General features: G+C 41.2%; 1 protein-coding gene across 1 annotated transcript; it reads left to right on the top strand.

Annotated features, from left to right (window-relative positions):
* Positions 1 to 1,188: 1,188 nt before the first annotated feature.
* LOC108583690 (cancer/testis antigen 55-like) lies at positions 1,189 to 6,069 on the top strand. Its single transcript, XM_017953860.3, has 2 exons — positions 1,189 to 3,161; positions 4,562 to 6,069. The coding sequence occupies exons 1-2, from the start codon at positions 2,993 to 2,995 to the stop codon at positions 4,759 to 4,761; spliced, it is 369 nt and encodes a 122-aa protein (XP_017809349.2). The 5' UTR covers positions 1,189 to 2,992; the 3' UTR covers positions 4,762 to 6,069.
* The last annotated feature ends 9,659 nt before the right edge of the window (positions 6,070 to 15,728 follow it).

Here is a 15,728-nt window from a genome sequence, read left to right as displayed (position 1 = left end):
TTTCTGACAGAGTCCACTATTTCCTACTCCCTGGGTCCATCTGTCCTTGTGCCATGAGGTCATCCATTTAGGGACACAGCTGTGATGAGGGTGAGATGATCAAGGACCATTCATCCTCAATTGTGGTAAACAGCCTTGGCGTTTACACATCCCTGAGGCAACATATTCAAAATGTACTGCCCCTTGGTCTGCCTTATGAAAGCAAAGCGGTTCTGGGCTTTGCTATTTGCTATTTGAAAGAAGATAGAGGAAATGTATCCAATCCCTATCGGGAGAACCCGCTCCCGATGTTTATCGTGTGTTCTTTTCTATTTCCTAGGTGTCTCAGCTGGTTTGAGAAATGAACGGAAAGAGCACAAGAGAAAGAAATTTAAAGCTGGGTATCTGGGGGAGACATCACATATCGGTAGCATCCGTGATGTTCCCCGAGCTGTAAAACCAGCAAGTTTTTATTAGCGATTTTCAAAAGGGGAGGGAGTGCACGCATAGGGTGTGGGCCACAGAGATGACACACTTCACCAGGTAATAAAATATCACAAAGCAAATGGAGGCAGGGCGAGATCACAGGACCACCAGATGAGGCGAAATTAAAATTGCTAATGAAGTTTCGGGCATGCATTGTCCTTGATAACATCTTATCAGGAAACAGGGTTTGAGAGCAGACAACCTGTCTGACCAAAATTTATTGGGCAGGAATTTCCTCCTCCTAATATGCCTGGGAGCAGTACAGGAGACCGGGCTTATTTCATCCCTTAGGCTTGGACCATAAAAGATGGCATGCCTTAAAGGGGTCGTCTATAAGCCTACCTTCAGGGCACATTCTCTTTCTCAGGGATGTTCCTTGCTGAGAAAAAGAATTCAGCAATATTTCTCCTATTTGCTTTTGAAAGAGAAGAAATATAGCTCTGTTCCGTCAGGCTTACCGGTGGCCAGTTCAAAGTTACCTCTCTTGTTCCCTGAACATCGCTGTTATCCTGTTCTTTTTTCAAGATGCCCAGATTTCATATTGTTCAAACACACATGCTCTACAAACAATTTGTGCAGTTAATGCAATCACAGGGTCCTGAGGCGACATTCATTCTCCTCAGCTTACGAAGAAGATGACGGGATTAAGAGATTAAAGTAAAGACAGGCATAGGAAATTAAAAAAGTATTAATTTGGGGAACTAATAAATGTCCATGAAATCTTCACAATTTATGTTCTTCTGCTGCGGCTTCAGCCGGTCCCTCCGGTCCCTCTGTTCGGGGTCCCTGACTTCCTGCAACAAATCCCCGCCTCACCTCCCAGCTGAACTGCTGCCTCCCAGGTGATCCTCAGTCCGGTGAGGAAGTTTGTGAAACACCGGCTGTGACTGAATCACCAGCTGATTGGGCTTATCATAATGCATTATAACTCCCAGAGACCATTCTTCCACATCAACCAAACTGCAGAATTAAATGGGAGGTAGTGGAAGTCATGGCCCTTGCATCTCTTAAGTCTAACGTGGACTGCTCTGTAATTCCACAGGGTGTGGGGCTGCTTTTGAATGACGACATTCACAGGGACCTAGTGCTGCCACAGCTCCTGCTTGCCCCTAACTGTTTGCCTTGCTTCATGCTGTGACCTCTTCCAGCCTGTTCACAACCAAGCACTTGGAGTGATCCCTGGAAGGCTCCAAACCCTTCAGGGACGTTACACATCATGGACAATAAAAGCCAGAGATACTCCAGTGCCCCACAAGGCCATGCGCAGCCTGAAACACTATTACCTGTCCGACCATACTTCCTACTCTTCTAGCTCTCACTGCCTCTGCTCCAACCACTTGACTTTTCCTTGAACACATCAGGCACAGTCTTGCTGTATGGTCTTTGCACAAACTAAGCCCTCCGTCTGAATGACTCTCCCCAAAATAGCTGCCTGACTAACTCCAACATCTTTCTCAACTATTGCTTTCCAATGAGGGCTACTCTGACCATGCTATTGTAAAGTGCAATCCAACCCCCCATGCCCAGCACTGTGGATCCCTCTTGTCTTGCCGTATTTTTCCACGGCATTTATTGTCTTCCAACATATCATACATTTTATTATGTGATGCTTAGTGTCGCCCTTTTGTCATCCTGTGAAAAAACTACCCTCACGGGGCCAAGATTCTTGACTCATTCATTCACTAACAAATTTTAAGAACACAGAACAGTGTCTGGCTCACAGTTAGTGCTCTATAAATTTTTGCTGAATGAATGAATAAGGGTAATGTATATAGCAGGATAATGTAGGTATAATTAGGTAAACAATGAGTACATGGTAGCAGTGATTATAAAAGGATTCTACTATAAATTATCACTGGACTCAAAATGGGAGTCCTAGTACAAAAGACACATACTTGCTATCACTAAAACATTGCCTACCCACATGATGCCTTCTCTCCACAAAATTGATCCCTACTGAGCAGTAACGATTGACCACCCACTGAGTGGTCAGTCCTTATGCTAAGCACCATGAATACAAGGGCAGGAGCAGGATTTTTGGTTGCACAGTCAGTGTTTCAGGCACCCATCCTCCCAGGGAACCCAAGAGAAGAGCCCCATATGCCCTGAGTACACGCAGAACCCAAGCCCCCAAGCCATTTCCCCCAGGCCATCCTAATGGCGCCCTCAGCCTTGATGGGAGGAGCCATGATGTTCATGCCCATCACCTCTTAGTGGCGACAGGAACCTGCCCGCCCACCCACTGCATGCCCATTGGCTGGACAGTGGTAGAAGCAGACCCTGAGGGGCGCATGCTCAGAGGGAGGAGCCAGAGGGGCATCTGCCAGCTCCTCAGGTGGCTGTGGTTTCTCTGGCTTTCCTGAGGGGGGCTCACTAACGGCTGGGTCCCATCCCACGGAGGCTGAGGAGGAGAAGCAGGAGGCGAGTCCCTGAGGAGACGCCGTGACCTGAGGGATTCCCTTACGGAGGAGACCTCGTGCTTCATCTGTCACAAGTGGTGCCCAGGCCGGTGGTGACAACGGGGACGATGCTCAGGCTTCTGAGAAGTGCTTTGGCCTTTTTCCGGACTACGGCTGACCCCACAGAGCAGCAGCGACCACAGCAGCAGGGCCCACAGCAGCAGGGTCCACAGCAGCAGGACCCACAGGAGCAGGGTCCACAGCAGCAGGGCCCACAGCAGCAGGGGCTCCTAGAAGGTATTCCTCTGTGTGTTCCCTTGTCCCCCACCCCAGAAGCCTCCCAATAGGGTCTCTCCTCACCCCCGATATGAGGATCCGGTGGCTCTGGCGAGTACAGCACGGGACGGCGGCTCCATCTTCTGTGCGTGCATGGGTAGGCGTCCTGCGTCCCCAACAAGTCCCTGAGAACCAACTCCCAAAGTCTCCTGTCCATCTAAAGTGGGAAGGCGCTGTCAGAGACCACCTTGGAGACTGTACCGCCTGTGGCTTCCCCCAACGTGGTTGTGCAGCACATGCCTGTTTATATTTCCAGTAGGCGAGAAAATCCCTAATTGCGAGTGAATTTAGGCTTGTATCCCAAGCGGAAATTTAATTTGAAGCCAAGTGGATGCCTCATACATATCTGATCCTGTAGGAGAGCAGAGAACCCATCGTGCGGGTGGGCTGCTGAGGTCAGATCCCTAAATATTGCTGGTCAGCTAGGCTTGTGTAGAATAAAAAAAAGAAAGAGAGAGAGAGAGAAGAAAGAAAGAAAGAGAGAGAGAGAAAGAAAGAAAGAAAAGAAAGAAAGAAAGAGAAAGAAAAGGGAGGAGCAGGAGGAGGAGGAGGAGGAGAAGGAGAAAGAGAAGGAGACCTAGACCTTTTGGATGCCGTTTTGGGCTGGCCATCAATCTCCAGATACCTTTTAGTGCTTTGTCTGCTGAGATGGTTAAGTATCTATACAAGATGCTACTCATTATGTTGGTGATAATGAGGAAGGGATATAACAGGAACAGAAGCTTAAAGACTCTCATATGTATATATGGTGATAACAGGTAACATTTACACTCTCTTGTGCAAGGCACTCCACAGCTCTCAACAGTTCATGTGCATGTGTCAGTTAATACAAGGTGGGCAGGTGGCTCATGCCTCTATTCCCAGCTCCTTGCGAGTTCCAGGCTGGTGAATCACTTGAGTCCAGGAGTTTGAGGCCAGCCTGAGATAACATGGCAAAATCCCGTCTCTACTAAAACACAAAAATTAGCCGGGTGTGGTGGCACGCACCTGTAGTCCCAGCTACATGGGAGGCTGAGACATGAGAACCACTTGAACCTGGGAGGCAGAGGTTGCTGAGAGCCGAGATCGCGCCACTGCACTCCAGCCTGGGTGACAGAGCCAGACTCTGCTCAAAAAATTAAAAATTAATTGAAAATTTAAAAATTAAAAATATTAGAAATATTTTAAAATTAAAAAAAGAAAACTACAACAACCCTATTAGGCGAAATTTTGATTGTTGTGGATTGACAGATGAAAATAAGATCAGAGACGTTAAAAAACTTCTCTGCCCAGGTTTATGCAGATGGTGAGTGTAAGACATATTTGTAGTAGATGTTTGTATTTGAGGCTAATAATGTGACTTTTGTTTCTTTATCTTGTAGGTGACACTGAGTTGACAACTGTGCAGGGAGTTGTCACAAGTTTCTGTGATGATTATGGCATGATTGATGAGTCGATCTACTTCAGTAGTGATGTTGTGACTGGCGACGTGCCTCTAAAAGTTGGACAAAAAGTTAATGTGGTTGTGGAAGAAGATAAACCACTTTACGGATTGAGAGCAATCAAGGTGAGATGTGCATGAGTTTGGGAATTGTGTCTTATCCCAATGGGTTTTCTTTCTCCATCTTTCTATTGCATTAATCCAGCATCTCTGCTGTGATCCATAGAGTGGATGTCAACTGCAATTTGAAGCCCCACCCCTCTGAAGCTGTAGGTTCTTCTGTTCCAATATTTGTAGTGATTTCTGCTTTAAAACATAAAAATCACTTATCTATTCTTCTAATCTTTAAACAATATGGGTAACAATAATAATTATTGAACTCTATAAAATCCTGCAACTTCTCTTATCAGGTAAAAAAACATTTTCTGTGCTGTGCATCCATAGCAGTGGAATTACTATGTGAAACCATGTGCCTTGTAAACATTTTAAAAAGAGCTTCATGGAGGTATAGTTCACAAATCACAGAACTCTCTTAAGGGTACAATTCAATAATATTTGGCAGATTTATGGAGTCCTGAGAATAGCACCTGAGTCCAGATATTTACCCATTCAGTGGCTATTATGAAATTATTCTTCAGCTCTACTGTACTAATTGATTCTCTCAGCAATAGGTGGTGAGACTGCCCATCTGCCCATATAGGCAAGGACAACAATACTATCAATCTGAAATCTTTGCAAATATGAGAAGGGAAAAGCAGTCACATTGCTCATTTGGAATTATTAAGGATTTTAATGAGATTACAGCAAGTTTCCTTTCTTGGACCTACTTATACAATAGGGACATTTACAGCTATCTCTATGGTAGAAAAATTAGATTTGTAATAGGAAAGTCTGTATATGAAGCCCTTGTAGTATTTCCTCTGATACTATCTTTTGTCTTTACTTTATGTCTTTCATTCTTTTACAGCTTTATTGAGATATAAGTCACGTGATTCACCATGCAATTCACCCATCTACAGGGTACAATTCAGTGGTTTTTAGTTTGTTCACAGGGTTAGGCAACCATCACCACAAACAATTTTAGAACATTTTCATCACTCAAAAAGGTAGCTCCATAACCATTCATAGTCTTTTCCCATTTCTGCCTGCTCCCCCAACTGTCCTCTCCCCCCGCAACATCCAGCCCCAGGAAATCACTTATCCATTTTCTGTTTGTATATATTCACCCATTCTGGACAGTAAAAAAGATTCCTTCTATATAACGGTAATGATATGTCCTTTCACCAACATCTCCTTATTCCTCCATCAACCCTAACAACCCAAGCATCTAGCAACCACCATTCTACTCTACACTGCTATTAGGTCAAATTTTTATATTCTGCATATGAATGAGCCCATGCAGTTATTTGTGTTTGTGTGACGGGCTTATTTCACTTACATTCTTCAGGTTCATCCATGTTGTCCCAAATGGCAAGATTTTGTTCTGTTTTATGGCTGAATAGTATTCCATTGTGTATTTATACCACATTTCCTTTATCCACTCATCCACAGATGGACACTTAGATTGCTTTCGTTTCTCGGCTATTGTGAATAGGGCTGCAATAGGCATGGAAGTGATGATATCTCTTTGACACATTGATGACACTGTCTTTGGATACATGCTCAGTAGTTCATGGATTCATGTGATTCATGGGTTCATTTGATAGTTCCACTGTTAACATTTTGGAGAACTTCCATACTGTTTTCCATAATGACTGTAACAACTTACATCCCACCAACCGTGCATAAAGGTTCCAATTTCTCCACATCCTTGCCAATACTTGTCATCACTTTTCTTTTTAATGTTAGTCATTCTAATATGTGTCAGGCGGTATCTCTGTGGTTTTGATTTGCATTGTCCTGATAATTAGAAAACGTGAGCGTTTTTTTTTTGTTTTGTTTTTTCATATGCCTGTTGGCCATTTGTATGTCTCCTTTTGAGATATGGCTATTCAAGAATTTGCTCATTTTTAATAGGATTATTTGTTTTCTTGCTATGAGTCGTTGGAGTTACTCATACATTTTGGAAACTGACCCCTTACTAGATGTATAGATTGCCAATGTGAGGGAAGAGAGAGACCCTCTCATATTGTTTTATGTTGTTTTATGCTCAGAAAAGGAAAGAGAAGTGAAACTAAAGGCAGGTAGTCTGGCCCCTAGAAACCAGACTCGAAACCAAGGAACCAGACCTGTGCCTGCCTGACCTAAGCCTGGTAGTTAAAATTCGACTCCTGACCTAGCAACTGATGTTATCTACAGATTCCAGACATTGTATGAAAGGACACTGTGAAACCTCCCGTTCTGTTCTGTTTCACTCTGACCACCGATGCTTGCAGCCACTGTCACGTACCCCCTGGCTTGCTCAATCGATCACGACCCTCTCACAAGGACCCCCCTTAGAGTTGTGAGCCCTTAAAAGGGACAGAAGTTGAGCACCTGATAAGCTTGGATTTTAAGACGCTAGCGGGCAGATGCTCCCAGCTGATTAAAGCCACTCCCTTCACTATCTCAGTGTCAGAGGGGTTTTGTCCGCGGCTCATCCTACTACATTTCTTGGTTCCCTGACCGGGAAGCGAGGTGATTAATGGACAGTCGAGGCAGCTCCTTAGGCGGCCTTAGCCTGCACAGTGGAACATCCCTGAGGGGGACTCCAACCAGCTGGAGCAACGCGGATCCTGAGAGCACTCCGGGTAGGCATTTGCCCCAGTGGGATGCCTCGCCAGAGCAGTGTGTGGCAGGCCCCCATGGAGGATCAACGCAGTGGCTGAACACTGGGAAGGAACTGGCACTTGGAGTCCAGACATCTAAAACTTGGTAAGACTAATCTTTGGAATTTGCCCACTCCATTTGAGTGGAAGCGGGGCCTGATCACCCACGCCATGCCTTTATTGGCACTTTGGTTTTGGTTTTGACTTAGTTTGAATTGCTTGACAGGACTGGTCTTGGGAACTTGCCTACTCCATTTGAGTGGAAGCTGGCCTGATCACCCACGACGTGCCTATACCAGCACTTTGGTTTTTGTTTTTGACTTGACTTGGATTGCTTGATACTTTGGTTTTGGTTTTGACCTGGCTTGGATTTCTTGATACTCTGATTTTGGTTTTGATTCTGGTTTGGCGTAAACGATAAAAGTGTGTGTGTGCCCTTTTACCCGTTCTTTGTTTTGTAGTGTGCATGTGGTGTGAGTGTGGTGTTTTGTTTCGAGGAGACATGGGTCAGGCACAAAGTAAGCCCACCCCACTAGGAACTATGTTGAAAAATTTCAAGAAAGGATTTAAGGGAGATTACGGTGTTACTATGACACCAGGAAAACTTAGAACTTTGTGTGAAATAGACAGGCCAGCATTAGAGGTAGGTTGGCCATCAGAAGGAAGCCTGGACAGGTCCCTTGTTTCAAACGTATGGCACAAGGTAACCTGTAAGCCAGGGTAGGCAGACCAGTTTCAGTACATAGAGAGTTACAGCTGGTTTTAGACCCCATTCCCCCACGGTAGTTAAGAGAACAGCAGCATAAGCGGCTGGCAGAGGAAAGGAAAGACCAGCAGAAAAAAAAAGAGAGGAAAGAGACAGAGAGAAAAAGAGCCAAAGAGAGAGAGGAAAAGACAGAGAGGAAGAGACAGAGAGACAAAGAAGGAGTCAAGAAAAAGAGAAAGAGAGAAATATACAAGCAGTTAAGAAAAAAACAGTATACCCTATTCCTTTAAAAGCCAAGGTAAATTTAAAACCGCTACAATTGATAATTAAAGATAGCCTCCGTAACCCTGTAACACTCTATTACCACTTTGTTGTCAGTGTAAACAAGGGCGTATCCCGAAAGTACTGAGGCCTTTCTGTCAAAAATTCTTAACCCAGTAACCCGCGGATGGCCCAGATGCATTCAGTCTGTAAGCTGCTTTGCTAACAGAAAAAAAAATTAAAAAGTAACTTAAAAGAAACCTCATTGTAAGCACACCTCACCAGTTCAGAAGTATCTGAAAAACAAAGGCGGGGGTGTGGGCCATCTATACCAATTCTAAGTTAATTTAGACTAAACAAGGTCTTATTAACAGCAAAGGATAATTGAAATCCCAAACTTACAAGGTTTTCAACAAAAGTAAAGTTTGCTAAAAGTTAGCAGTGTAACATGTATTATAGTAACTTCTAATCTTGTGACCTTAGACAGTCTAGTCCACAGACATAAAAAAACTTCGCTTAAAAAAAAAAAAAAAAATGGTTATCTTCAAAAAAAAAAAAAAAAAGAAAAAAAGGGGGGAGGTGAAATTTATGTAAAAAGAGTGTTATATGGTAAATTCTTGTCCTGAAATAAATTAACTGGTTGTTTAAAGAAAAAAGTTTGTAATAAGTCAGAAAGTTGAGACATGTCAAAGAATTGTCTGCAAAAACTGTGAAAGCAAAAATGTTATTAAAAAATTTATGCAAAAAATGTTGTATAATTTAAAAGTAATAAAGCCTCCTGAGTACTATTGAAGAAAGAGTTTATGTGCAAGGTGTATAAGAAAAGTAAAATATGCCTTTGGTAAAGGGATTATAAAGAGGCATAAGAATGTGGATTTTTACCTACATTAAAAGGTTAAAAAAATTATTGCTTTGAAAGTTTAAACAAGTTTTAAAACATTAATTGTAAATAAAATTCTGTGTGTAAACATATTAGCTAAAGTTAAAAAGGTATTGTCCAGTTTCCTGTGAACTGGACATTAAAGTAAGAATGCAACAGTTTTTTCTTAAAGCACTAACCTGCTCTTCCACAAAGATTATAAAAGGTTAAAAATAGTCTATAAAATCTTACCTTATGGTCAAACATGAAAAATTAGATGAATATGTCTACAAGGTTTTATTAAAATTAAGTTTAACATTAATAACACTAATATAAAGGTAAAATTTAGCTTATCTGGTATAAAAATCATACAAGAAGCATTATTAAATATAAAATGGTGTTTAGCTTTCTTTGGTCTAAAAACTAATAAGTGCTAAAGGAAACATTCATTTTACTAGGGGATCATAGAAGTTGAAGACTTAAAACAAACTTTGGCAATTAAAACAGCATACCAAGATGCAAATGCCTGGTTGGAATGGATCAAATATTCCATCCACACGTTAAACAAAAGCAATTATTATACTTGTGCACACGGCAGGCCAGAGGCCAAGATTGTCCCCCTTCCACTAAGGTGGCCCTCCAGTCGACCAGGCATGGGCTGCATGGTAGCTCTTTTCCAGGATTCTACAGCCTGGAGTAACAAGTCATGCCAAGCTCTCTCTGCTATATCCCAAAGTCCAGCATCCTGCGGGTCAGCCCCCAAGGGCCTTCCAGCCTCCATCTCCCAACACTAAAGTTCACTTCATGTCTCTCACAACAGGGAGGAAACTTAGCATTCCTTGGAGACCTGAAGGGATGCGATGAGCTTAAGAATTTTCTTTTTTTTTTTTTTTTTTGAGACGGAGTCTCGCTCTGTCGCCCAGACTGGAGTGCAGTGGCCGGATCTCAGCTCACTGCAAGCTCCGCCTCCCGGGTTTACGCTATTCTCCTGCCTCAGCCTCCCGAGTAGCTGGGACTACAGGCGCCAGCCACCTCGCCCGGCTAGTTTTTTGTATTTTTTAGTAGAGGCGGGGTTTCACCGTGTTAGCCAGGATGGTCTCGATCTCCTGACCTCGTGATCCGCCCGTCTCGGCCTCCCAAAGTGCTAGGATTACAGGCTTGAGCCACCGCGCCCGGCCTAGAATTTTCAAGAGCTTATCAGTCAGCCCTTGTTCATCCCCGAGTGAATGTGTGGTGGTATTGTGGTGGACCTTTACTGGGCACTCTGCTGAATAATTAGAGTGGCACTTGTGCTTTAGTCCATTTGGCTATCCCTTTTACCCTGGCATTTCATCAACCAGAGGAAAAAAAAAAATAAGACATCGTAAAGTGAGAGAAGCCCCTTATAGGTCTTTCAATTCTCACATCTATTTAGACGCAACTGGAGCCCCGCAAGGAATACCAGATCAATTTAAAGCTTGAAATCAAAGAGTTACAGAATTTAAGTCAATATTTTGATAGATGACAGTTAATAAAAATATAAATTAGATAAACTACATCTATTACAACCAACAGCAACAAGCTTTTCATGAGTTAGAAGAAAAACTCAGGTTGGCCCCAGCCCTGGGGCTACCTGACCTGACAAAACTTTTTACACTCTGTGTGTCAAAAAAAAAAAAAGGCAGTTGGAGTTTTAACCCAGACTGTAGGGCCCTGGCCAAGGCCAGTGGCCTATCTCTCAAAACAACTAGACGGGGTTTGCAAAGGCTGGCCCCCATGTCTAAGGTCCCTGGCAGCAACGGCCCTGTTAGCACAAGAAGCAGATAAGCTGACTCTTAGGCAAAACCTAAGGCTTCGTCAATGGTTTATAGTTTTCGACATTGCAATCCTTCACCTCCTTCGTGAAATTTATTCCTGTTTTATTTTTTTGAAGGTGTTTTAAATGGGATTGTTTCTTGATATCTTTTTCTGATAGTTCTCTATTGGTGTATAGAAATGCTACTGATTCTTATATGTTGGTTGTGTATCGTGCCACTTTCCTGAATATGTTTATTAGACCTTGGAGGTTTTTGGTGGTGTCTTCAGGGTTATTTATATGTAAGAGCTTCCCATCTGCAAACAGGGCCAATCTAAATTCTTCCTTTTAAATTTAGATGCCTTTTGTTTCTTCTTGCCTAATTTCTCTGACTAGTACTTCCAGAACTATGTGCGATAGAAAGGGCAAAAGTGGGCATTTCTGTCTGTTTTAGGTCTTAGAGGAAAAGCCTGCAACATTTCCCCATTCAGAAAATGATGTTACAAGTGGTTTTATCATATATGACCTTTACTGTATTGAGGTGCACTCCTCCTATATCTAACTTGTGGAGTTTTTATCATGAAGGGATGTGGAATTCGGTTAAATGCTTTTCCTGCTTAAATTGGAATGATCCTATGGCTTTTGTGTTTCATTCTGTTCATGTGATATAGCACATTTATTGATTTGTGTATGTTGAAACTTTCTTGTATCCCAGGGATGAATCCCTCTAGAACATGATGAATGGTGTTTTTAATGAGCTGTGTAATTTGGTTTGCTAACACCTTCTTAACGATTTTTGCAACTGTGTTCGTCAGGAATTTTGGCATGTGGTTTTCTTTGCTTTTCTCTTCTTTGTGTTTCCTTGTCTGGGTTTTCTACCAGGGTAATGCGGGTGTGATAAAATGCATTTGGAAGTGTTCCTTTCTTGTCGGTTTTTTTTTTTTTTTTGGAATGGTATTAAAAGTATAGCTATTACTTCTTTTTTATATATAAATTTTGGTAGTATTAGGAAGGGAAACCATTCTGTCTTAGACTCTTCATTGATGGGGGATTTTTTATTACGGACTCACTTTCCTTACTTGTTAATGGTCTGTTCAGAATTTCCATTTCTTCACCATTACTTCTTGGTAGGTTGCATGTGTCCAGGAATATATCCATTTCTTCTGGCTTGTCCTACTGTAGACAGATGATTGTTCATAATAGTCCTTATGATGCGTTTTATTTTGGTGATGTCAGTTTTGCTGTCTCCTTTTTCATCTTTGCTTTTATTTATTTGAATCTTCTTACTTTTTTCCTTAGTCTGTCTAAAGTTATGTTGATTTGGTTTACCTCTTCAAGAAACCAACTGATTGTTTCATTGATATTTGTATTGTTCTTCTCATATCTATTTGATTTATTTCTGCTCTGTCCTTTATGATTTCTGTCCTCCTACTTTCGGATTGCATTTTTTTCTAGTTCCTCAAGGTGCAGTGTGAGGTTGTTTATTGAAGATATATCTTTTCTTTTGAGGTAGGCGTTATTGATGTAAACTTCACTTTTAGATTTGCTTTTGCTGTATTTCATGGGTTTTCATATGTTGTGCCTTCATTTTGCTTTATCCCAAGAAACGTTTACACTTTGCTTTTAATTTCTTCATTGACCCATTCGTTATTTAGGACATGTTATTTAATTTCCATTCACTTCTAAAGTTTCCAAAGTTCCTACTTTTATTCATTTCTAGTATTTTACTATTGCGGTTAGAGAAGTGATTTGATATTGTTTCAAACTCCTTTAATTTGCTAAGACCTGTTTTATGGCCTGACTCATAATCTGTCCTCCAGAATGTTCCACATGCAGTTGGAAGAATATGTGTTTTGGAGTATTTGGATGGAATGTTCTGTAAATGACTGTTAGGTCCGTTTGGTCTGGAGTGCAGATAAATCCGACTTTTTGGGGGTCAATGTTCTATCGGTACAATCTGTTCATTGCTGCAAGCTGGGTGTTGAAGTCCCCTACTATTATTGCATTGCACTCTATCTCAGCATTTGGACCTTAATATTTGCTTCATATATTTAGGTGCTGCTATGTTGGATGCATATTTTTGGAAATCATTATATCCTCTTGATGAATTGACCCCTTCACCATTATATAATGATCTTCTTGGTCTCTTTTTACAGTTTGTGATTTAAAGCCTATTTTATTTGAAATTAGGTTAGCTGCTCCTGCTCTATTTTGGTTTCCCTTTACATGGAAGAATGTCTTTTTTTCATGTCTTCACTTGCAGTTTACGAATGTCCTTTAAGGAGAAGTGGTTCTCTCCTAGGTTGGTTGTTGTTGTTGTTTAAATCCATTCAGCTACTCTGTGTATTTTAGTTAAAGAATGTCATCCATTTCTATCAAGTTAATTATTGATAGGTAAAGATTTACTGTTGTCATTTAGATTTTTTTCTACTTATTTTGTTGGTAATTTCTTCCTTTCTTTCTCTTTTACTGTCTTTCTTGATGGATAAGAGATTTTTCTCCATTAGTATGTTTTGTTTCCTAGATATTTTAAAATGTGTCTATTACTTGATTTTTTCTTTGTGGTTAGCATGGGGCATACAAAAACATAATCACAACAGTTTATTTATTGATAATATAACTTTGATCACAAAATACCAACACTCTACCATTTAACTCCATGCCCAGATTTTGAGTTCTCTATTTTACACTTTACAACTTTTTATATTTTATATCCCTTAATGGATTATTGTACGTATTTTATTTTTACTAGTTCCATTTTTAACCATTACATGGGAGATATACGTGATCTGGACACCACCGTTACCTTAATAGAATATTGTGAATGTGTGTGGTTACTTTTAATAGTGAGTTTTATACCTTCAGATATTTTTGCATTACTCATTAGCATCCCTTACGTCAGTTGGAAGAACTCTCCATAGGATTTCTTATAAGACAGTTGTGGTGGTGAGGAAGTTCCTCAGCTGTGATTTCTCTGTAAAAGTCTTTATCTCCGCTTTACTCCTTGGTACATTATTCTTGGTTAGACATTTTTTCCTTGCTCTCCTTGAATATATCATCACACTCTCTCCTAGCCTGTTATGCTTCTGCTGAGAAGTCTTCTGGTAGGCATATTGGAATATGTGATTGGCTTCTTTCCTCTTGCTGCTCTCAGGATTTTTTCTTTATTTTTCATCTTTGAGAGTTTGATTTTAATATGTCATGAGGTAATCTTATTTGGATTGTATCTGAATGCAGAACTTTGGTCATCCAGTACCTAGATGTTTGTAACTTTCTCTGGGTTTGGATGGCTCCCCATTATTATTTTTTAAATAACCTTTCTACCTCTTTTTCATTCCTCCCTCTAGAATATGAATGACTCATACTATTGCTCTGCTGATAATTGTCCCAGAAATTCAGTAAGTTTTTTTTCATTCCGTGTCCTTCCTTTTAATTTTGTCTCCTGTGACTGTATATTTTTAATGAAGCTGTCTCCAAGTTTACAGATTCTTTATTCTGCTCGATCAATTTTCCTGTGGATGCTCTCTATTGTGTACTTCTTTCATTGTATTTTTCGACTTTTTGATTTGTTTATTTTTTTAAAATTCTTTCAATCTTTCTTTCAAATTACTCTGATAAATTCTGAATCATTTCTCTGTAATTATTTTCAAGGTTCACATAGCATGTAGAAAATAGATATTTTGAATTATTTGTTAAACAGCTCATGCATTCCTATCTCTCTAGGTTCAATCACTGGCACCTTGTTTTGTCAGTTTGGTGATGTCATGTTTTCCTTATTGTTCTTGATCTTTGTGGTCATGTGTTTATATCTGTGTGTTGAAGAAGTAGGTATTCATTTCAGTCTTTGCAGTCTAGCTTTTAGGGGACATCCTTTAGCAGTAAGCCTGTCCGGAAACTCTATATAGGTCTCTTTTGGTCCTTATGTTTGTGAACACTGCAGCTATTGAAGCACTTGGGGGCTTCCCAATCCCCGGGACACAGCGACAGATGCTACAATGGCATGCACTCCCTTAGCTATTGAGGCTGGTGCCTTGAGAGTCTGGAATCCAAGGCTCCATTCAGAGGACTCCCTGTTGCTGTAGAATATTCTGAGCATAAGACCAGTAGAATCACTGGCAGAGATGTGGGCCAGGTATTGAGTTTGTTTTGATGTGGCTGCGGCTTCCTGTCTGGTGCCAGGGTGGGTCTAGAGACTTGGTTCCACAAGTACCATCTCCGCATCTGGGGCTACATGCCATGGGCATTTGTCAAGTGGTGGCGTATAGTGTGGAAGGCCTGATACTGGGTTCTCAGGCAATGTCCTATGCTTGCCACTCTCTCTGTCCTCCAGGTGGATGGTATCTGTCTCCATGCTGTGCTGTTGAAGGTTGGGGAGGGGGTGATATGGGCAATGTAAAACTGTCTTTACTACCGTCTTCAATGCATCTTTTCTTATTTTCATGCTATAACCGGGTACCATGGCCTCTCACCTGGTTTCCTTCTCTCAAGTGACGGTATTTTCATACAAGGATAGTTTTTCACATTGATTTTCTGCAGGAGGATGATCACTGGACAGTTCCATTTCTCCATCTTGCTCCCTTCCTCCTCCATCTGTTTGATTTTTACATGCTATAAATATGTCCATCTTGTCCATGTGACTTCTGGGTTCAGGAAGTTTCCTTAGGCTAATTCTAACACATAATTTACACGAGTATTCACTTAACTTTTCTTCTGAAAGTCATTAATTTATTGATATCTAAACATACAGTCAGCCTGGGTTTG

The sequence above is a fragment of the Papio anubis genome, chromosome X, assembly GCF_008728515.1.
Source record: "Papio anubis isolate 15944 chromosome X, Panubis1.0, whole genome shotgun sequence".
NCBI lineage: Eukaryota > Metazoa > Chordata > Mammalia > Primates > Cercopithecidae > Papio > Papio anubis.
The sequence above is the reverse complement of the archived record's forward strand: the minus strand, read 5'-3'. Positions and strand labels throughout refer to the sequence as shown.

What these genes read in the sequence shown, in the direction of transcription:
- LOC108583690 (XM_017953860.3), top strand. Translation starts at nt 2,993, where the DNA reads ATGCTCAGGCTTCTGAGAAGTGCTTTGGCCTTTTTCCGGACTACGGCT. An exon ending in GCAGCAGGGGCTCCTAGAAG is followed by an intron (nt 3,162 to 4,561) that starts GTATTCCTCTGT and finishes TTTATCTTGTAG; the next exon opens with GTGACACTGAGTTGACAACT.